The sequence below is a fragment of the Camellia sinensis genome, chromosome 4 (assembly GCF_055761805.1).
Source record: "Camellia sinensis isolate YWXY chromosome 4, ASM5576180v1, whole genome shotgun sequence".
Classification (NCBI taxonomy): domain Eukaryota; kingdom Viridiplantae; phylum Streptophyta; class Magnoliopsida; order Ericales; family Theaceae; genus Camellia; species Camellia sinensis.
The window spans coordinates 20295052-20318828 of NC_138964.1; the positions used below are offsets into that span (position 1 = coordinate 20295052).

The 23777-nt window shown below is 40.1% G+C and overlaps 2 protein-coding genes and 1 long non-coding RNA gene across 3 annotated transcripts; 2 read left to right on the plus strand and 1 right to left on the minus strand.

Annotated features, from left to right (window-relative positions):
- Window positions 1-8454: 8454 nt before the first annotated feature.
- Window positions 8455-9380, minus strand: LOC145823620 (uncharacterized). Its single transcript, XM_082923107.1, has 2 exons — window positions 8895-9380; window positions 8455-8757 (listed from the first exon to the last, which is right to left on the minus strand). The coding sequence occupies exons 1-2, from the start codon at window positions 9378-9380 to the stop codon at window positions 8455-8457; spliced, it is 789 nt and encodes a 262-aa protein (XP_082779233.1).
- A 9551-nt stretch (window positions 9381-18931) lies between these two features.
- LOC145823272 (uncharacterized) lies at window positions 18932-20117 on the plus strand. The gene is made up of 3 exons (XR_014365555.1): window positions 18932-19070; window positions 19188-19322; window positions 19438-20117. It is a non-coding gene; the product is annotated as an uncharacterized LOC145823272 (long non-coding RNA).
- Window positions 20118-20675: 558 nt separating this feature from the next.
- On the plus strand, window positions 20676-22100 carry LOC114256564 (epi-neemfruitin B 7-O-acetyltransferse L7AT). Its single transcript, XM_028196224.1, has 2 exons — window positions 20676-21207; window positions 21322-22100. The coding sequence occupies exons 1-2, from the start codon at window positions 20676-20678 to the stop codon at window positions 22098-22100; spliced, it is 1311 nt and encodes a 436-aa protein (XP_028052025.1).
- The last annotated feature ends 1677 nt before the right edge of the window (window positions 22101-23777 follow it).

Consider the following 23777-nt stretch of genomic DNA (forward strand, 5'->3'; position numbering starts at 1 on the left):
TAAAAATTATTTTTTACCTTTAGTGACCAAAAAGTCTGTTTTCAGCGACAAAAAATAAATTTAGTCGCCATATATTGAGTTTTGGCTATTAAAACCATTTAGTCGCCAAATAGAAAATAAAAAATTATTTTTTACCTTTGGCAACCAAAATTTTGGTAGCCAAAAGTTTGTGTTCAGCGACAAAAAAGAATTTTCGTCGCCAAAGAACTAAAATGTTTTGGAGGGAGACATTTCAAATATTTTGGAGGGATTTATAAAATACTTTCAGCGACCAAAAAATTTTAGTCGCCAATAACCATTCATATAAATTGTATCTCAAGATATAATTTAAAAAAAAAAATTCAAAATTTTGTTTAGTTCAATTGTTTTTTAAAAAAAAATGCAAAATCACTTTATCTTTCTTACACATTAATCAATCACTTTTTCTCTCTCCTCTCGCCTTCTCAATCTCTTTTTCTCTCACACACATCTACTCAGTTACAACAAAATATCAAATCATCTTAAACTCCTAAATTCCAAAACTATTTTAAAATATATAACCAAATAAACTAAAAAAAAATTTAAACTCTTTCTTTAAAATTTTTTTCAAAAAATTTATCTCAAAACACAAACTAAGCACATTCTAAATGTGTGACGAATATATAAATATCATTGAGTGAAAAAAAAAAAAAAAAAAAACGATGTTATATTTGATCGGTCATGTGCCATAAGTAAATTATGGTATTTGTATAATTGATTACCTAAAATATATATATATATATATATATAATGATTCGCTGCAAAATGGTAGGTCTCACACTAATTATAAATATGTATTATTGACTAATTAATAGTAAAGAAAATCAGACTCGACTCTACACATTTCACGTGCAAATCTAATATCTAAAATATGGAAAATAAAATAATAGAGGTAATATCAGCCCTGTTCCTTTTTTTTTTTTTCTTTTTTTTTTTAGGGGGGGGGGGGGGCATCTACTTAGGAAGTTATTTTAGGTAATATCAGCAAGTTTTTTTTAATAATCTTTTATTTATAAAATAATGTTATTGTGTTAGAGACACTCAAAATTGTGGGTGTTTGGAAAGTTATTATTTTAGTAAGTTATTTTAGTTTTGGACTATTCTAGTAGGTTATGTTTAGGAAGATGATTGAATTTTTTTATAGTTAGATGTGATATTTGTAAGAAAAAAAAATGAAATAATTATAAGTTTTGATAATACAGCGTGTTCCAAATGGAACGAATCAGACTAATCCACGCTTCCCAAATCGGCGTCCGAGGTACCAAGCCCATAGAGGAACCTGCGCAAGAGTTCAACGGGGAACGGGGAGTCCTCTAGCGAACCCTACGACGAACAAGTTAGAAAAAGAGATGGAATGTAGAGATAGATTAGAGATAGAAAGCTTAACATTCTTCTTGTCTTCAACGTTTGCTTGTATCCTCTGGTAATCATTTCGTTGTCCCTTCCGACCTATCATCTTGGCCGAAAGTCTATGCTCTAGCTTGCCTTGTTCATGGTGAGGCCGTTCTGTCTCGACGGGGAGGGGTTATCGCAATAAATGCTGTAAGGGACTTCATTAATGGCTGATGTACAGTGCAATGACTTTGCAGGATCTTTGTCTGCTTATGTGGCTTGTCATTCTCTTGTCACGTGTTTAGATGCCATTGGTTCTTAATGCCATGTTGAGTTCTAGCAACGTTGGGCTTTAGTAGTTGAATTATGTATTGGGCCCTAAATGGTGGGTTATAACCTTTATGAGCTTACCCATGTCAGTAGTCCCCCATTCCCAAGTACAGCTTTAGTCCAACGAAAGGAATAGTCAAAAGAAAGCGATGGTTGTGAAAGACCAGCAGGGTGAAGACCGACCGAGAGGTGGGCTGACGGTGATGGATGGCCGAGCAGAGAGACCGGCCCTGAGGGGCGACCGCGAAGGGTGACCGAGTGGAGGGACCGACCATGAAGAAGGCCGACCGCAAGGGGTGACCGAGTGGAACGACCGATCAGGAGTAGAGGGGCAAGTGGCGGTGCGCGGGGCTCGAGGAATGGCAGGGCACGTGGTGATTTGAAGTGGAAAAGACAGGGTAGGGGAATGGGGCAGTGGATCGTGGTTGTACACGTGGCCTAATCTCGTAATGGGGGAGGTTAGGCGTTGGGCAAGAAACGAAATGGTAGGTTAACATAGGGTGTTAAAAAGGCGGTTTTGACAGAATTTTTTGAAAATTTTCAAGCTGGAAAAATTTAATCGTGACCCTTGGAATACAAGAAAGCCTTGGGCTTTTGGTATTATCCGCTTTACCTACCTTTTTGCAAAGAACCAAAACATTCCAAGAGTAAACTCCTTTGTGTCGAGTGATACACCTTTGTAACATTTTGTGAACTACCTTGCACCAGCATCTGAAGCTATACGCAGGCATACCAGAGAGATGGCTCGAGAGGATGTGCCCAACGTGAGACTAGATGCCTTAGGGGACGACGACGCAGTGGACCTGGTGGAGCAATACAGGACGAAGAAGCGAGTATGGAGTGAGGGGGGACCGGCAGGACGACCCCACTCGTCCACGCTGATAGCAGCTGCGAAGCCAATCAGTCAGGTTGAGCCAGATCACTGGCACACGAAGGCCGACAAGTCGACCTTTACCGCGGAGGAGTTGGAGGGTATGTGCGAGAAATATCAAATTCTCGCGGGAAATAGAGTTAAAACTGCCTACATCAAAGGAGAGGGCATCTGATGCTCGACCGGGGGAATTTGCCCTCTACGAGGAGGCGCTGAATGGAGAGTTGAGGCTGCCGCTTCCGCAGGTGGTAGTGGATGTACTAAACCGGTTGGAGGTGGTGCCGGGTCAACTAATGCCCAATGCGTGGAAGATTTTACTGGCCTGTACAAGTGCGTGGCCGCTGGCGAACGAGGGGGCTGCGATGACGGTGGACGAGTTTTTTGCCATGCTACAAGGCTTTGGGCCAGCAAGAGACTTGGGTCACTTTATAGGCGACGGCAGGGAAAGGTTTGGTGGCGGGGTTGCCGTCATCAATTAAGGGGTGGAAGCCACAGTGGTTCGACATGTCCGCCAACGGGGGAGTAAGAGTGCGCACCGTGTGGAGAGTGCCAACCAAGTCGGTGGAGCCAAGGTTGGGGGCAGCGGTAGAGGAGAGGGTGAAGAAGGTGAAGGCATGGAGGGAGAAGGAGGGCGCCAAGTGGGACGACTTCGTTTAGCCCTCAGCCTTGTTTGCCGCTAGGTTAGGCCCTCAGCCGATCGGTGGAGATTTTGCGCCGGCAGAAATAGAGGCGAGGAGGAGGGCGCAGAAGGCGGAGGATAGGACGAGTTTTGCCAAGGCTAATAAATACAAAGAGTCACAGGTAGACCGTCCACCGAAGCCGATCGCGAGGGAAAGAATCCGACCGTGCGCCAAGCAGCTAGGGGAAAAGGACTTGGGTGATTTTGAGCCACGACGGCCCCTAGTGGATCCATTGAAGGAAAGAAGCAACAGGGAGGTGGAGACTGTGTTGAAGGGAAAGAAAAAGAAGAAGATGGTGGACAAGGGTGAAGAGGGGCCAGCATTGAAGAAGATGAAGGAGGGGGTGGCAAAGGTCGCCCCAGAGGTGGAGCTTGAGGAGACAAGGGGTGGGGTGGGGAATGCCATGGACCTCGAAACACAAGTGGAAGGTGGAGCGACTGGCCCTGAGTAGGGGGCAGAGCAACAGCCCAAAGGGGGTCCTGCGCCCCAAGGAGAAGTAGAGAGGGCTAGGTTGAAGACCGCCATTTACCACGCTCTAGCAATGTCCGGGCGACTGGAGGGAGAAGGAGACGAAGCCAGGACTACTGCCGATCGGCACTTAGGCGTGGTGGAGGATGCGGCAATGCGTTCGCTGGCGAGCTTCACAGAGGCTGAACTATTAAGGGGGTTGTGCTCGGCCCAGATGGAGGCAACGGCCTTAGTAGGAGCCTTACTGAAGAAAGCAGCGTTCACAAAAGACGAAGTTGAGCCACTGAAGGCAAAGTTGGAGGAGGTAAAGGCCCAGCTTGAAAGTTTAAGGAGGGAGACCGGGGGCTAGAGGAAGGTCGCGCGGAGCGCATGCGTGAGGGGGCTGGAGTATACCCAAAATGCCAAGAAGATGGAAGTGTTGGCGATGGTGCAGGGCTATTTAGTCGACCGTGCCAATGCTGAGCTGGTCGCGACCAAGTTAGAGCTGGAGACGGAGCGCCGCAAGGTGGTGTCGCTCGAGTTCCAACTGGCTGGCCAGCAGAAGAAGCTGGAAGAGACCTAGAAAGCCTGCACCGTCGCCAACGAAAGGTGGGACGAGGCCATGGTCTGCAATGAAGACCTGTGCGCTCAGTCGATCAAGGAAAAGGAAGAAGCAGATCTGAAGATCGCTGAGTTAGAGCGGGCGCTGGCGGATGAAAGGGCAAAGTCAATGGCTGAGAAGGCAGCGCTAGAGAAAGCCTTGGAAGAGGAGAAGACCAACTTGGCGTCTGAGAGGGCGGCGTACCCCGACCTATGTGTTACAGCAATAGAGCAGTTCAGGGGGTCCGCCGACTTCCAGATGACTATTGATGCCGCAATCGCCAGCAGCTTAGTGAGAGAGGGGGATAGGAGGGTTGGCCCGTCAAGAGCGACCGCTGGAAGTAGGAGCGAAGAGGAAGTGATCCAGAGCTTCCAGCGGTCGGACTTCTACAAACATGAGATGCTTGAGTTCTGGGACAGCAGCTGGAAGATGTTTAAACGTAAAGCAGAAGAGCTGTTCCCAGACTTGGACTTCAGCAATGTTAGAATAGATGAAGACGATGTGGCCTAGACCCCCCTAGATGAAGGGTTTGACGAAGAAGACCTTGCCTCGAACGAGGATGAATGATTGATGTGAAATTTTGCATTTTGTTTGTAAATAAGATTTTTGTTGTTGTTTTTATTGTTTCTTGATTGTGTAATTTTTGTAGAAAGTTGTATGTAAGGCACAATTTTGGGAATAAAACAAGTCTTTTGTATCATTGTTGCCCTTATTTTTTCTGAGTTGTAAATTTGGAAGCAATTCAACAAAAAATGGGTATGAAATTCAGACTTTTGTGCAGATTAGCCTAACTTGTGAGAGAGCCATGATGCCAAAATCATTAAAAAATGGGCGTACATGAAAATGTTAAAAGATGAAAGATGTAAGACTGATTAAGTATAGACACTGCAAAAATGGGTTAGATTTTGACTAAGTATGGCCACCATGCTATGATATTAAATCATTAAAATCAGTCGCTGCTCAGTCTGGCTGAGCTCACCATGCTCAGTTTGGCTAAGGCTTTAAGTAACTCAGTCTGGTTGAGTGCTTCATGCTGAGTCTGGCTGAGGCATTAAGTAACTCAGTTTGGCTGAGGCTTTAAGTAACTCAGTCTGGCTAAGCCCTTCTTACTCAGTTTGGCTGAGGCTTTAAGCAAGGTGTTATTGAAATTCCACGCAGATAACTGAGATACGAGGTTGTTGTCATTTAAAGCATAGCCCACTGATCACAAATTTACACCATGTGAGAAAAGGACAAAAACTTCCAAGTGTGTAGATTGTCAAAATGAAAATGCAGCAATGGACTAATGCAAAAATAGGGCTTTTATTGAAAATAATGCTTCAAGTGCTCGACGTTTCATGGATGGGGGAGGTCTCGGCCTTTCATGTCTTGAAGTTGGTAAGTACCCGGACGAGGTCTGGCGTTAACAATGTAAGGTCCCTCCCACTTGGTTGCCAACTTGCCCTCAGCCGAATTTTTGGTGGCAAGAGTTGCTTCGTGCAAAACAAGGGTCCCCACAGCGAACTCCCTCGGTCGGACTTTGCGGTTGTAGTGTGCTCTCATTTTTTGTTAGTATGAGGCCCGCCTGACAGCAGTGGTCTCTCGGAGCTCTTTAATCAGGTTTTGGTCTGCCTGACGCAGCTCTTTAGTTAGTTTCGGATTCGGGTGCAGAACCCTTGGGGTGGGCAGACCGATTTCTACTGGGATGACCGCCTCAGCGCCGTATGTTAAGCGAAAAGGGGTCTCCCCAGTAGGGGTTCGGGCGGTAATGCGGTAGGCCCAGAGTACGTTTGGTAATTCCTCAGCCCAGAGTCCCTTAGCAGCTTCCAACTTCGTTTTGATGATCTTTAGAAGAGAACGGTTGGTAATCTCAACTTGGCCATTGGTTTGGGGATGACCTGTGGAAGAGAAGCAGGGCTAGATTTGAAGCTCTACACAGAATTTCCTAAACTTGGCATTATCGAATTGTTTGCCGTTGTCGGAGACGATGGCTTGAGGGATGCCAAATCGGCACACGATCGACTGCCATATGAATCTGATTGTGTTCTGCTCGGTGATTGTGGCGAGGGGTTCCGCCTCCACCCATTTAGTGAAGTAATCAATGGCAACGATTGCGAATTTGGTTTGGCCTCGGCAGGTGGGTAATGGGCCAACTAAGTCGATCCCCCATTTGGCAAATGGGTAAGGACTGCAGAGTGTGATCAATTCTGTAGGAGGAGCATGAGGGATGTTGACAAAGCGTTGGCACTTATCACATTTAAGCACGAATTCAGTGTCATCTTAGTAGAGAGTAGGCTAGAAGTAACCAGTGCGAAGTATTTTGTGGGCTAGTGACCTGGCACCCGAATGATTACCACATACACCCTCGTGGACTTCTCTCACCACGTAGGTCGCTTGAGCAGGATTGAGGCATCTCAGGTATGGGCGTGAAAAGCCACGTTTCTACAAGAGACCGCTGATAAAAATATAGTTGGACGATCGGGCCCTAACCTTGGCGGCCTGGTGTTTGTCGTCTGGCAGTTCTTCCTTTGTCAAAAATAGAAAGATGTTGGCCGCCCATAGAATAGGTTCGTTTTGGAGGAAGTGGATTTGTTGTTGGTTTGGAGAAATGGCTGGGTGGGCTAGGTATTCGAGGCAGACATCATGGCTGAGATCTGACTAGTCTGTAGAAGCTAATTGAGTCATTTCATCTGCCTTGGAGTTTTCCGCCCGAGGGATGTGCTTAATGTGGAAAGTGTTGAAGAGGCGAGCAAGGGGGAGTGCAATATCCCTGTAAGCTCATTGTGTCCTCCTTTGCATCGAATTCCCCGTGATTTGTCCGACAATAAGTTGGGAATCGCTGAACACTTGGATATGGCTAACACCAATGTCTCTGGCTAGGCGGAGACCTGCTATCAATGCCTCATATTCGGCCTCATTATTGCTTGCGTCGAACAAGAAACGGAGAGCACACTTGAAATAACCACCCTTGGGGGTGGTAAGGATGAGACCAGCCCCGCTGCCTTCTTTGCGAGATGATCCGTCGACGTTGAGGGTCCAAGAGTGGGGGTCTTCTGCCTCAGTGTGGGATGGCGGGGGCAGGAGGGCTGCGGCTGTAGTGGGATTAGTGAATTCTAAGATAAAATCGGCAACAGCCTGCCCTTTGATCGTCGTTCGGGATCGATAAGAGATGTCAAATTGGTTAAGCTCGACCGACCATTACATAAGTCTGCCGGATAGCTCTGGTTGTTGCATTATCTTCTTCAAAGGCTGGTCAGTGAGGACCACTATGGAGTGGATTTGGAAGTAAGGACGGAGTCGTCTTGAGGCGATGACCAAGGCCAAAGACATTTTTTTCTAGCAATGGGTAATTCTGTTCTGTGCCTCTGAGAGCCCGGCTAATGTAATAAACCGGGCGCTGTACTGAACCGTCCTCCCTAATGAGGGCTGCACTGACTGCGGTGCTTGACACGGCTAAATAGAGAAAAAAGGGCTCACCCGTGAGCGCCTGGGAGAGTAAAGGGGGGTTGGCAATGCACTGCTTCAACTGTTGGAAAGCCTCTTCGGATTCGGTCGTCCACTTGAAAGTCTGCCGAAGAACTTTGAAGAAGGGAAGGCACTTATCCGTTGCGCGGGAAATGAGACGATTGAGGGTGGAGACTCTGCCAGTAAGCCTTTGAACCTCCTTAACCGCTTTGGGCGACTGCATTTCTATCAAGGTCTTTATCTTTTCGGGGTTAGCTTCGATGCCTCGCTGACTGACCATGAAACCCAAGAACTTTCCCAGATCCTACGTCGAAAGGGCATTTCTCTGAATTGAGCTTCATTTGATACTTTCGTAGGGTGCTAAAGATCTCTCGCAGGTCGGCCAGATGATCAGTGGAGAGTTTGCTCTTGACTAGTATGTCATCGACGTATAGTTCCATGTTCCGACATATCTGATGATGAAAGACGGCGTTGACCAATCGTTGGTAAGTGGCTCTGGCATTTTTCAACCCAAATGGCATGACATGATAATGGTAGGTTCCCTGGTCGGTGATGAAGGAGGTGTGTTCCTGGTCAGACGAGTGCATCAGAATTTAGTTGTACCCAGAGAAGGCATCCATGAAGCTGAGCATTTGATGACCGGTCGTGCCGCCAACAAGCAGATTTATGCGAGGAAGAGGATAACTGTCTTTGGGGCAAGCTCGATTAAGGTCAGAGTAATTGACGCAGAGTCACCATTTATCGTTGTTTTTACGGACCAAGACCATATTCGACAGCCACTTGGGGTAATCCACGTTTTTGATAAACTGTGCCTCAATGAGCTTATCTACTTCAGAAGCAATAAGAGTATTGCGTTCCGGGTGAAAGATGCGCTGCTTCTGGCGGAAGGGTCGGAAATGGGGCTCAATACTGAGACGATGGATGATGAAGAAGGGGTTAATACCCAACATGTCGGAGTGGGTCCAAGCAAATACGTCGTTGTGCTCAATCAGGAAGGCCGTAAGGTCGGCCTTGGCCTGGAGGATAGTTGGCTGCTGATCTTGGCAGTTTTTGTCAGGTTGGTGGGATCAATGAGCACCTCGACAAGCTCTTCCACTGGTTCCCCTCTGACCAGCTCGTCCTCGTCTCTGACGTCGAGTCCTTCAATGATCATAGCCTCCTTTAGCTTCACCTCTTTAAGTGAAGCGACGTCACATTCTCTGGCCACGGTCTGCTCGCCCCTCACCGTACCGACCCCAAGGTCGGTGGGGAATTTGACGGCAAGATGGAAAGTGGATGTGATAGCTTGGAAAGCATTTAGGGCGGTGCGGCTGAGGATAATCTTGTAAGCGGAGGGACAGTCGACGACGAAGAAGGTAAGCATCTTTGTGGTCTGCCGTGGGTATTCTCCGATTGTGATTGGAAGATCGATGGAGTCGATGGAGGTCACCCGATCTCCAATAAAACCAACCAATGGGCTTTGGAGAGGGGACAGACTTTCTTCCCCGATCTTGAGTTGGCGGAAGGCATTTAGGAAGATGATGTCTGAAGAACTGCGATTTTCGACGAGAATCCATCTGACTTTGTAATTAGAGAGGAGGGCAGAGATGACGAGAGGGTCGTCATGGGGGTAACGGATGCTTGTGTAGTCGGCCTCCGTAAAGGTGATGAGCTCCATCTACTACTTGGGCTGTTTGGAGGGTCGGTCCAATGTGGCAACTTCTTTGTCTAAGCCTTGTCTTATTTTTCTGAGTTCTGCCAACTGAGCCAAACGGGATGGTCCTCCACAAGCAAGCCCGCCAGCAATAACTTTGATCTCTCCAACAGGGGGGGTGGGGTTACCTTGTGCCCGGGGTTGCTGTGGAGGGCGATCATGACCTTGGTTAGGTTGTGTGGGTTGCCGGGGAGAGGTGCGCCGGCGGTTGTTTCTAATAGGTTCAGTCCTTTGCCTCTGTTGAGGGTGGGCTTCTGTGAACCGACCGAGACGTCCCTGACATATCAAGCCCTCGACTTGATCTTTGAGGCTAACACACTCCTCCGTATTATGGCTGTGGTCCTAATGAAAGCGGCAGCATTTGGACTGCTCTCGCCGGTTGGAAGGAGACCGTGACGGTTGGGGCCATTTTAGGGGATAATCTCGTTGAATCTTGTTCAAGACTTGTTCCATGGGGGAGTTGAGGGGTGTTTATCGTTCGAACAGGTCGGGCGGTCGAGTTGGCGCTGACCGGTCGGCTCGGGGTGGTCGGTCGGTATACTGAGGTGTTTGGTAGGTGTACTAGGTGTTTCTGGTTTCTGAGTCCTTTTTTTTCTCTCTGGGGGTCGGATTTTTGGTTGTAGGATCTTGTCGGGCGGCTAGGGAATCTTCGGCATTCATGAATTTTTGGGCTTCGGAAAGTAAGGTTGCCATGGAGGTGAGGGGATTTTTGGAGAGGGAGAAAAGGAAATTAGATTATCGTAGGCCAGCCGCCGTGAGGATGACCTTGTCATCGTTTCCCGCTATCTGCAGGGCTTCGGTGTTAAAGCGGGTGACGAAGCTGCGCAGCGACTCCCCCTCAGTCTGATGGATGTTGAGGAGTTGGGTTGCTGAACGCCGTTGGCACTAGGCTCCAGTGAAATTGCTGAGAAAGGAGTCACTGAGGTGCTAGAAAGTGGAAACAGAGTCTGCTGGCAGTTGACAAAACCAGAGTCGAGCCGATCCCTTGAGTGTTACAGGGAAAGCCCGACACATGATTTTCATCAGGGAATGCATGGAGGATCATAGGGGTTCTGTAGGTCTCCAAGTGATCGACTGGGTCCGTTGTACTGTCGAAAAAGTCGATCGTGGGCATTTTAAACTTAGGAGGTAGAGGTTTGTCCCGGATAGAGGCAAGGAATGGTGAGTTGGTTATGGTGGATGGTTTATTCGGTATGTTCTGCATGACTCCTTGGAGTTGGAGCTTCATGGCTCGGAGTTCCGCGTCCCAGAAAGGGATGTTGTCACCGCCGGACTGCTGCGGAGACTGGACGCTACTAGCCTCTCCCTCGGGGGTCGGTGCCGCGGCCGATGGATGTGGGACCCGAGGTGGAGGGTTCATATCTGGGGGAGGGGGTCGCAACCCTTCCAAGTTGGGTGGATGGGGCTGCTGGATAGTATGGCTCGATGCTCGTTCTTGGTTGGGTGGGATATCTGGAGGTGGTGGAGGAGGCATAGGAAGGTTTCTTTGGAGTAGAGCATTAATCAGGGCTTGGTTTTGCTCGGCCAGGCGGTTAATGCTGTTGGTGAGCTCGGTGAAATATTGCGGTGAGTTGTTTGGATTGGGAGGGTCGGCTTGGTGGTCGGCAACATTGTGGTGAGAAGCCATGGATCTAGTTATGACCATCCACCTTCGCAGGTGGTAGGAAGGGGTTATTGGGAAAAGGTCTCTGACGACAATGAGCATAACTGGCGCGCGGAGCAAAAGGTTTCCCACAGACGGCGCCAACTGATAATATAGCGTGTTCCAGATGGAATGGGTCGAACTGATCCACGCTTCCCAAACCGGCGTCCGAGGTAGCGAGCCCACAGAGGAACCTGCACAAGAGTTCATCGGGAAACGGGGAGTCCCCCAGCGAACCCTCCGAGGAACAAGTTAGAAACAGAGATAGAATGTAGAGATAGATTAGAGATAGAAAGCTTAACCTTCTTCTTGTCTTCGACGTCTGCTTATATCCTCTGGTAATCATTTCGTCATTTCGTTGTCCTTTCCGACCTGTCATCTTGGCCGAAAGTCTATGCTCTAGCTTGCCTTATTTATGGTGAGGCTGTTCTGTCTCAACGGTGAGGGGTTATCGCAATAATGCTGTAAAGGGCTTCATTAATGGCTGATGTGTAGTGCAATAACTTTGCAAGATCTTTGTCTGCTTATGTGGCTTGTTTTCTCTTGCCACGTGTTTAGATGTCATTGGTTCTTAATACCATGTTGAGTTCTAACAACGTTGGGTTTTAGTAGTTGAATTATATATTGGGCCCTAAATGGTGGGCTATAACTTTTATGGACTTACCCATGTCAAGTTTGATATAACATTTTGTCTTATTGATTATTTTAGTATATTTTGTTTTTAGTACTATTTTAGCCAAAAAAGCTAACATCTTAAACCTCGTTTGGAAACATGCTTTTTTAGGCTCCGTTTGGCAATGGGATTTAAGGCTATTTTAGCCACAAAAGACAAAATAAGTTATTTTAGCCACAACAAATAAAACATCACATCCAACCCATATCATTACACTATTCTCTCACAAAAAAATTTAAAAACGCTAAAAAGTCAAAAAGTCTTTCCCAAATTAAATTTTTTAGCCCAGATTAAAATAGACAAAAAAATAAAAAAGGCAACTCACTTTCCAAACGGAACTTTTTATCTAAAATATAATATAAAAAATTAATATATTTAATTTTTTTTTAATTTTTACCAAAAAATATTAAAAAAATAATTTAAATAAAGTGAACATAACTAAAATGATAGTTTTATCCTTCCGAAATTTGTTGTGCAATCTGTGAGTGACTTCGCCTGACATGTGATGCAGCAGCGGTACAAGTCACTTGACCATGCCTCTCTTTATTCACTCGACCACTCTCTCTTTCTCTTTCTCTCTCACTCTCTCACACACTCTCACTCTCATTTTTAATAAAAAATGAAAAAAATTATTTTAATCTTTTTTATTTTATTTTCATAATATATATATATATATATATAATTTTAATACAAAATTTTAATTTTATAAAATTAATATTATTAAAAATGTATCTTTAAAATGAGACTAATATTAAATATATTCAATAAAAAATTAAAATAAATAAAAAGTAATCATTATATTCAGTTATATTTTTAAAGTATTATTTTTTAAATATAAAAATTAATTTGATGAAATAAATATAAAAAAATTATATTTAAATTTATGTGTTTTTAAAAATTATTTAAAAACATAATAATTTGTGTGTTTATTTCATCAAATTAATTTTTATATTTAAAAAATAATACTAATTTGAAATGAGAGAGAGACAAAAGTGTACGAGTCTGTGTCAGTGTGGGAGGGAGAGAGAGAGTGTCAGAGTGTGTGAGTGGTGTGCGTTTGACATAAAGACTGGTTCGGACAGAAATATAAGTTAGGTTTGGTATCGCTAATAAAAGTTAAAAAATAAAAAATTATTTTTATTTTTAAGTTATATTATTTTATTTAAGTTATATTATTTTTTTATTACACCACTTTAAATTTAATTCATATTTTATAAAAAATCAAAAAATACATTTATTTAGAATATTCTAAACAATCTCATAATTAAAAATAATAAATTATAAATATACTTTCTGAGATTAGTTGAAAATATAGATTGTTTTTTGTGTTTTAAAAAATTATAAATATTCTCTTATTAGATTTTTTTTATTTAACAGAATTAACTACAAAAAATAAAATCCATATTTACTTTCCTATATAATAATAAAATTATCTAAATTATTAATTGAAACATATTTTTAACAACATTAAAAACTGTTAATTGACTTAATAATTTATTAATAAAATGGACGATTTGTTATGAAATTAGAAATCTCAATAGGTGGAATGCAATTTTCAAAACTACAGGGAATAATTCGTATTTTAATTAAATTTTAGGAGTGTATTTATAATTAATCAATTTAAGAAAAATGAAAATGAGGGGTAAATTGGTAATTCCACCTCTGCTAAGCGCACATATGACACAATTGCAATCTAGGATAGGTGTGTTGGATAAAATTATAGACTTTTTTTATTTTTTTAGAGGATCTCCAACGGTGAATCAAATTTTTTACTAAATTTGAGTAAAAAAAAGTCAATTTTCTCAATCTGATATGGCTTGCTCCAATTGTGCATCAAAAGGGAAGTGGTCGACTGGTTGGTTGACCGGCCGGTCGACCGGTAAGGCCAATTTTTTTTTTATAAATTTTTTTTGAATCGTTTGAACCAGTAATTTGAACCAGTTCACAAGCCAATTTTTACATGGGCCAGTCGACCAGTTGGTCAACCTGGTGGTCGACCAGGGGGTCAACCAAGGGGTCGACCACTTGGTGTAAAATTTTCACAAATTTCTACTTTAACATCTATGGATAGTGAATTGGTGAAAGGAACAAGCCGTCCTCAGTTTGGTGAAACTTTTGATATTTTCTCAATTTGATACCAATTTGCTGAAACCATTGGAGCTTCAAAAAGTGATTTTTTTACTAAATTTCAAATTTGATGCAAGGTTTGATAAACCGTTAGAGATGGCCTTAGTACTCCTTCCATCCCAAAATAATGATCATTTTTGGAGAATTTAATTTTTTTAATAGTATAACGATTGCACTTTTAAAAAATTAAATTTTCAAAATTATCTTTTGATAGTATATTTTTTGGAGAATATCAATGTCATAATTGTACTTTTTATATTATTAATGAATTTAAAAGAAGAGCAAAATAAGAAATTTATATTATTTTTTTACTTGATTTTTTAAAAGGGACTAATATTTTGAAACAATGAAAAATGGAATAAGAGACTAATATTTTATGATTTAGAGAATAACTTTTGACTTTTAAAAAAAATAGATATTTGCCAAACGACACCTTAATTTTAGTTATTTTTTATTTTAAAATATTAGTAACATAATTTTTAAGAGTATTTTGGGAAGTTAGTAAAAGGTTAATTTTTTGACTTTTTTAGTCTATTTTAGTTTTTTATAAGTAAAAAAATTTGAGAGGTAATTTAGGCCAAGTTTGGCTATTACAAAATAATTCATCTTTTTATCTTTTTTTTATTATATCACTTCTCTACTTTTTTGCACATCTTTTCGTAAAAAGACAAAAAATATACTTATTTAGATCAACCCAAACAACCCTTAACTCAAAATAGATAAAAAACTAAAAATGAACTTTTTATCCTCTTCTCAAAACATTCCTTAATTCTACTACTTACATTCTCATTTCCCACACCGACGGGGCACCGACACCGACGCCGACATCGACACCGACACCGACACCGACACCCACGCTCATGATCTTTGTATATTTGATTTTTGTTTAAAGTTTCATGTTCAATAACTAAACAATTACATGAGTCAATAATTTTTTTTTATTGTATTAAAATTTAATATTATATGAAGTTATCAGGCATAATTATTTAAATTACACATTTTAAATAGTTATCGAATTGTTTTAATTTTTTTGACAAATAAAATATACGAAATGTCTAACAAAATAAACAATTTAAATTATCTAAAAAGAATCGTGATAGACCGTACGAACGCAAATAGCTCCCTCCAGTCCAAATGAAACCGTCCTCCTAAAAAAAAAAAAAAAGCAAAAAAAGAAAAAAGACCAAAAACTTCAGCTATGTTGGAAAGGTTTTGGAATCATAGTTCTACTCCTACATTTTAGTATGATGTTTGGCTTGAGTTTTAAAAAATTAATTCCACCCCTCATTTTGAAAACTCGTTCCAAGCGGGCTTTTAAATTTTAAAATTTAGCCTACCAGTCGTCCCTCAGACATCTGGCCGGTTGACCTAAACAGTGTGATCTTTTTTTTACATCAAACAAATTTTTTATATTCAAATCATAATTTCAAAACTCACAAATTTAAAATACAATTCCTATTCTCAAATCATATTTAGAAAATCCTACCAAACGTTATCAATCGGTACCCTAGGAAATCATTACATAAAGTTGGAGCAATTTTGAAATCTATAAAGAAAAAGTATGGTAGTGTTTGGTAGAGTTTTTTAAATATGATCTGAGAATATAGTTGTATTTTGAGTTTGTGAATTTTAAAATTATGATTTGAGTGTGAAAAAATTATTTAGTATATGAGCTTTGAAAAAAAATTTGAATTGAGTGGAAAATTTTTGATGTGACATATGATATTTGATACAAAAATTTACAACTCATAACCAAACACACAACTCAAAATTCTATTCAAAATTCATAAAAATTTTAAAAATGGAGCTTTTTTAATAAGTCCATTCTCTAAGAATCCTACTCCATAAACCCCATAGTGTTTTCTACTATTCCATCAGGTCCTATTTTATATTAAAAGACCAAAACACCCTTCTCCTCTTCCCCTCTCTTTTTTTTTTTGCAGAAAATCACACATAATATCTCCACCCTTCCGAAAACCCAAAATCGTATTCCATATCGTCTCACACCCATACGCATCTCATTGTTCCATCGTCGAAACGTCTCATCGTCGGCTTCGTCATACCTCTACCATCTGTCTACGAAAACGTGGAAATCACCATTGGTGAACATCTTGGAGTTCCATCTTCGTCAAAATCACCATTGATGACCATTTGTGACAACCCAACCATCAATATGGAAAAAAAGTAAGTAATCTCACCAATCCTGTACGTAAACCCTAAATATCTTGTTCAAATTTCACCATTGTGAACTTCCAATATCTCCTGTTTCTATTCATACAATGTATGGAACTTCATATTTTTACTGTTCATGCCCTAATTGTTAATGTGAACCCCTCAATCCCAATCTCCAAGTATATGGTTTTGTTTATCCAAAAATAATGCAGTGGCAATTACGTTGTGTTGTCAAAAGCTGTGAACATTTACATGAGAATGAAAAATGTTGGGCCAAGACAATTATTTCAGATGTTGTTGTTGTTGTTGTATGTTTTAATCATGTGAATCTCCTATACCCATTTCATCAATATGAACTACTACAGTAGTGAGCTTCATAGTATATGATCTTATTCATTCAATGTATGAACTTCATATTATATCTGTTATTGCAAACATAGATGATGTGAACATTCACATTACTGTTCATTACTGGATAAACTTACATTAGTAGATACTGATGTGAACATTCACATCAGTGTATAATGATGTGAATGTTCACATTACTGTCACTGTTGATATTGTTGATTGTTGATGTCCATAGAACCCCCAATCTTCACTCAACAATGTGATGGAATATGATGTAAACATTCACATTTTGACATCAATGGCAGACTTGATTGTGTTGTTGGGTGTTGTTTGATGCTGTTGGTTCCACCCTTTGTTTTTCAGCCAATTATAACATAATGTGATCACCAATGTAAACATTTACATTGCCCTATAACAGTTGTTGTTTTCGGAATTGATTTTGCACACAGATAATGTAAATATTCACATTACTATTCATTACTGGATAAACTTACATTAGTAGACACTGATGTGAACATTCACATCAGTGTATAATGATGTGAATGTTCACATTACTGTCACTTTTGATATTGTTGATTGTTAATGTCCATAGAACCCCCAATCTTCACTCAACAATGTGATGGAATATGATGTAAACATTCACATTATGACATCAATGTCAGACTTGTTGGTGTTGTTGGGTGTTGTTTGGTGCTGTTGGTTCCACTCTTTGTTTTTCAGCCAATTATAACATAATGTGATCACCCATGTAAACATTTACATTGTCCTATAACTGTTGTTGTTTTCGGAATTGATTTTGCAAACATAGATGATGTGAACATTCACATTACTGTTCATTACTAGATAAACTTACATTAGTAGACACTGATGTGAACATTCACATCAGTGTATAATGATGTGAATGTTCACATTACTGTCATTTTTGATATTGTTGATTGTTGATGTCCATAGAACCCCCAATCTTCACTCAACAATGTGATGGAATATGATGTAAACATTCACATTGTGACATCAATGTCAAACTTGTTGGGTGTTGTTTGGTGCTGTTGGTTTCCACCCTTTGTTTTTCAGCCAATTATAACATAATGTGATCACCCATGTAAACATTTACATTGCCCTATAACTGTTGTTGTTTTCGGAATTGATTTTGCAAACATAGATGATGTGAACATTCACATTACTGTTCATTACTAGATAAACTTACATTAGTAGACACTGATGTAAACATTCACATCAGTGTATAGTGATGTGAATGTTCACATTACTGTCACTTTTGATATTGTTGATTGTTGATGTCCATAGAATCCCCAATCTTCACTCAACAATGTGATGGAATATGATATAAACATTCGCATTGTGACATCAATGTCAAACTTGTTGGTGTTGTTGGGTGTTGTTTGGTGCTGTTGGTTCCACCCTTTGTTTTTTCAGCCAATTATAACATAATGTGATCACCAATGTAAACATTTACATTGCCCTATAACTGTTGTTGTTTTCGGAATTGATTTTGTAAACATAGATGATGTGAACATTCACATTACTGTTCATTACTAGATAAACTTACATTAGTAGACACTAATGTGAACATTCACATCAGTGTATAATGATGTGAAGGTTCACATTACTGTCACTGTTGATATTGTTGATTGTTGATGTCCATAGAACCCCCAATCTTCACTCAACAATGTGATGGAATATGATGTAAACATTTACATTGCGACATCAATGTCAAACTTGTTGGTGTTATTGGGTGTTGTTTGGTGCTGTTGGTTCCACCCTTTGTTTTTCAGCCAATTATAACATAATGTGATCACCCATGTAAACATTTACATTGCCTTATAAATGTTGTTGTTTTCGGAATTGATTTTGTAAACATAGATGATGTGAACATTCACATTACTGTTCATTACTGGATAAACTTACATTAATAGACACTGATGTGAACATTCACATTAGTGTATAATGATGTGAATGTTCACATTACTGGGTTCTGATGATGGAAGGTTCTAAGGTAATTTTTTAAACTCTACCAATTTATCAATTTTGGGTCTCATACACTGGTGAGGTTCTTTACATGGTCATTGTACTTGATTCTTCCTGCATGGTTGGAGCTTGTTTGACCATTTACTTTCAAACTAACTTGAATCGTCTTCATATAAAGATCACTGCTCCCTTGTAATGTTAATATTGTGCTCACATCTTCTGTTTAATATTAACATCTTCAATATGTTATTTCAGTTGCTATTTGTCATTTCAACTATGTATGTAGCAATACTCACACACATAGAAAACGCTGTTGCATTTTTTTCCTTCCTCTTGTTGTTGTTGTTGTTGTGTCGTTTTTTTTTTTTTTTTCCTTCTTTGCAAAAAATGGTTTCTGGGTTTTTCAAATTATATTGTATTATAGTTTTGTGTTTTTCTAATATCATTGCTTCATTGAGCATCCTTAAGTCAGTTATAAATGCATATTTATTTGATTGATGACTTGATAGTTGGTTTTTTCCAGAGTTTTATTAAGTTCGTGCCCTTGTAAAATTTCATTTGTTGATTGCAGTATGCTGAGCGTTTACCAATTGGGTTAGAAAGGGTAATCGAGACAGTTTCTGCTGATACTGTGAAGCAATTTTATGGGAAGTGGTACCATTTACACAATATGGATGTGATAGCTGTTGGAGATTTTTCTGATACACAGGTTGGAATATGCTAACATTTAGATTTTCCTTTTATACAAAGAATTTTATTTGTTGTCGAACTTTTGTTGACTCTCTGTCTCTGTCTTTCTCTCTCTCTCTCTCTCTCTCTCTCTCAGAGTGTAGTTGAGTTGCTAAGGACCCACTTTGGAGATAAAAGTTCATCACCAGATCCTCCACTTATACCTCTCTTTCTAGTTCCATCTCATGAAGAACCCCGTTTTTCATGTTTTGTTGAATCTGAAGTTGCTGGGGTTAGTAGCCACTGGACTTTTGGTTTACTCCTGAATACATCAACATGCAAGTGCATTACACTAGCACATGAAAATTTTAGTTTTAGAAATCTTACTTTTAATTTCTGCATAACAGTCTGCAGTGATGATCAGTTGTAAGATGCCTGCGGATGAGTTAAAAATTGTGAAGGACTACAAAAATTTACTTGCCGAGTCGATATTCTTTCATGCTTTAAATCAGAGGTTTTTTAAAATATCTCGTAGAAAGGATTCTGCATATTTTTCATGCTCTGTTGCTGCTGATGTCATAGCTCGTCCAATGAAAGCCTATATAATGACTTCATTTTGTAAAGAGAAAGGGACTATTATTGAGGCCCTAAAATCAATTCTTACTGAGGTGTGTTTTAAATATTGATGTAGGGATCTACTTGTTTTTCCTTTGTTTTATTAATGCCCTGCATTTCAGGTTGCTAGGGTTCCGCTGCATGGATTTTCTAAATGTGAAATTTCTGTTGCTCGAGTTTTGCTAATGTCAGAGATTGAATCTGCCTATTTGGAACGTGATCAAATGCAAGTATACTGCCATTTATGGAGTTGTTGTGCTGTGAAGTTCTCTGAAGCAATTTGAGATAATGGAGTTGGTGTATGCTGTGAAATTATATATATATATATATATATGAAATGTGTATTCTTTTTCTATGTAATATATATCAACAAATAGACATAAGGGTATAATAGTCCAACAAATAATATAAATTAGGAAAAAAGGACCTCATGGAATAAAAGTATAAATACATGGAACTAATTAGGTTATAATTTTCCTTGGTGGACTTATTGGGTTAAAACACCTCTAAATGGGATTTATCAATAAAAAACTCTTTTAAAAATTTCTGAATTTTTTACTTAAAATATAAAAAATAATAGGTGTCAATTGTATTAAAAAATAAAAATAAATAACACTGTTCTAGTTAATCGGCCGGTCAACTGGTCGGACGTCCGAGAGAATGGCCGGTTAATTCAATTTTTTTCATTTTAAAAAAAGTATTTAAAAGTAAATATAAAATTAATTTCTAAAAATTTTAAACAAACAACACGCTCAAAATAAAAAGTAAAAATGTGTTTAGAGAGTTGCTCCAAACACAAATATGAGAATTATTAAGTAAACTCCAGCCCACTGTCATTTGAAAGCTGTAAAGAAAAAGTAAATGAAATTATTACATCAACCCCAGCCCCACTTGTCTTCACTCATGGACTGTCGATTACTTTTCAACATTGTTAGTAAAATTTATATAAATTACAATCAGCCAACCTTGGAATATTCACATCGATCACAAAGTTCTGTAGCAAATTAACAAACCAGACCTACCTATGAAGATGGAGGTTGAACTGATTTCCAAAGAAATCATAAAACCATCTTCATCAACTCCTCCTCACCTACGAACCATGAGACTCTCTCTTCTCGACCAAGGTGGTGGCCTAGGTCATGTACCAATCATTTTATATTATACCAAAAGGGATGCAAATTTCAACATCAATGAAAAGGTGATTAATCAACTCAAGGACTCACTCTCGAAAACACTGGCTCTTTTCTACCCTCTTGCCGGAAGAGTCAAAGACCGCTTCTCTATCGATTGCGATGATGAGGGCGTCCTGTTCTCAACCACCCGTGTTAATTGTGACTTGGCCAACCTGATCACGACACAACCACCAGATCTTCAGTCTTTTCCCGCACTTGTTCCATATTATGTTTTCGTTGATCCACGCGATAAGGTAGTTCAAGTCGCTATTCAACTCAACATATTTACTTGTGGTGGAGTCGTGATCTCCGGGTGTTTTATGCACAAGATCATGGATGGTGCAACCATTGGTGCCTTCCTCAAATCTTGGGCCTCCAATTCCATTGCAAGTTTAGGCTTATCATCATCACCACCACCACCAGAAGAAGAAGAAGAAGAAGAAGAAGAAGAAAAGTTAGTATACCCAGGGGCCTCAATGATTCCTTCCAAACAAACCCTACCAGCTGATCACTCAAACTGGCCTGAAAGGATGTTGCTTAGGGAGGGCGATGGTATCGTACAAAGGTTTTTGTTCAAATCCGAGGCAATATCCACCCTCAAAGCTAAAGCAACTAGTGAACGGGTGCCTAACCCAACACGTGTCGAAGCAATATCAGGATTCATTTGGAAACATGCTATGGCTGCATCAAAAGCAGTCTGGGGTATGCAACAACCATCCATGTTGAGTCATCAAATGGACTTGAGACGGAAAATATTTGAGCCATCATTGTCAAAGTATTCTATTGGGAATTTTACATGGAAAGTAGTTGCACACTACTATCCATTTGCTGAAAAAGTAGAAGAAGAAGAAGAAGAAAAGATCACGTCATTGGATGGCTTGGTGGGTTTACTAAGAGCGGCAATAGAGAAAACAAGAGATGACATTCTGCCAAAGCTACTGCAAGGAGATGATGGGGGGTATGACTTATTTAGTAAGTTTGTCCAAGAATTAAGAGAAACTTGTCAGAGCAATAAAAATTTAAATCCATACACGTTTAGCAGTTGGTGCAAAATTGGTTTCAATGAAGTTGATTTTGGGTGGGGAAAACCTACGTGGGTTAGTCCTGCTGGGGCTGGAAGAGTTAATTCAATTTATAAGAATACTGTTGTTTTGATTGAAGCTGGATTGGATGATAGAATTGAAGCCTGGTTGACCTTGGATGAGCGCGAAATGGCTGTACTGGAACATGATCAAGAGTTCCTTGAGTTTGCTTATGTGAACCCAGCTGTAATTTTGCCCTAGCTAGCTAGGTATCTTGTAGTGATTCATGTCTATCCTAATATGATAAATGTTGGTTGATGTTGGAACAAACTTCTTAAATTTAAAAATTAGGGAGTGCTAATTATAATAATGTTGGTTCATGTCAATCAAAAGAATTTACACACAGAAATTCTAATAAACTTCAATCCTAATTATAATAAATGTTGGTTCCTAGCCTGTGGTTCACATTCATTCTAAGTACATGGGGTTGCACCACAAGAGTTCGAATCTTTTAGGCGATGCCAACTGTGCGGTGATGATTGTGCACTAGTGAATAACGAGTGTGTTTCCCAACTGTTTAACACTAGAGGGAAGTGAATAGCGTCTTTTTGGAGTCCGGATCCTCTCCAGCTCTCCTCTCCAGCCCTTCCTCCGGTCAACGGCCAGGATTTGGCCAGGTCAGTCCTAACCAAATCTACGGCTGAGATCAAATTAACTAACCAAAAAAAAAAAAAAATGAATTTTATTCAACACAGCAAAGCAAAACAGATCTTCCTCCCATAGCTTGAGCTCTGGCGACTCCATCTCCTGACATCGACGGCGGCGAATCCAAGTCGGCCACCACCATACAACCACATCTCCACCACAACACAGCCACAGTCCATGTTTTTCTTGCGAACGGACATTGAATTGTGACTCACAGATTAAACCCATAAGGCTACTCTTAGATTAAACCCACAAGGCTACTCTGTAACTTTTCTCCTACACAATAACCTTTAGACCCTTCTTCAATGGGTGATATCTCTAATCATGCACCATTGAGAGAGGGCATTTGTGGTTTGTTTGAAAGAAGGTGTTTTGGGATTGCTCTATTTCTGTGTATTGAGAGAGAGAGAGAGAGAGAGAGAGAGAGAGAGAGAGAGAGAGAGAGAGAGAGAGAGAGAGAACAAAGCAAAGAAATTATATGAGATGAGAAGTAATGGAGGAAGTGGATATTTGGAGGGCAAGAATTTCAAGGATTGTTCTGTTTATTCTTCAATGAATATATGTAGCAAAATATATGTATTGTTGAGATAGATAAATAGAGGGAGAGACCCGAGAAGGAGCCGCCGATGTTCGCCGCCGATGGTGCTTTGTGTTCATTCGTCGATGTTTGTTCGCCGCCGAACACAATTTCAGGGAGCTCTGTTTTGCTTTGCTGTGTTGAATGAAACTCTTTTTTTTTTGGTTAGTTAATCTGATCTGAGCCATAGATTTGGTTAGGGGTGACGTGGCCAAATCTTGGCCGTTGACTCGAGGATGGGTTGGAGAGGAGGGCTGGAGAGGATCCGGACTCTCTTTTTGCAAACCACGAATTCTTATATTGGAAAGTAGGTTTTTATGTAGGTTTTTTTGGTTGTAAAATTTTATTGGAGAAAAAAATTTTGGTGTTTGAGAAGATAGTTAGGTTTTTCTGTGATTGGGTGTGATGTTTGTGAGAGAAAAAGTGAAATGATTATGGGGTTGGATGTAATATTTTGTTTGGATTTATTTTTTTTAGTTTTGCAAAAAGTGTCTTTTAGTGAGAAAAATCAAAAAAAACCCAATACACAAACTTCCCAAACACCAAAAATAAGTTAAAAATAATTCTATGTAATGAAGATAACTAAATAAATTCAAATAACACAAAAACACAAGTGCAAAGTATGTGTAACAATGTATGAAAAACTTGGTGTGTAA

Excerpts from the sequence above, each read along its gene's own strand:
- LOC145823620 (XM_082923107.1), bottom strand. The coding sequence starts at position 9,380 with ATGGAGCTCATCACCTTTACGGAGGCCGACTACACAAGCATCCGTTAC. Across the intron at positions 8,758-8,894 it reads ACGTCGCTTCACTTAAAGAG|CAGCCAACTATCCTCCAGGC; the intron begins GTGAAGCTAAAG and ends TGCCAAGATCAG.
- LOC114256564 (XM_028196224.1), top strand. The coding sequence starts at position 20,676 with ATGGAGGTTGAACTGATTTCCAAAGAAATCATAAAACCATCTTCATCA. Across the intron at positions 21,208-21,321 it reads GGCCTCCAATTCCATTGCAA|CTGATCACTCAAACTGGCCT; the intron begins GTTTAGGCTTAT and ends AAACCCTACCAG.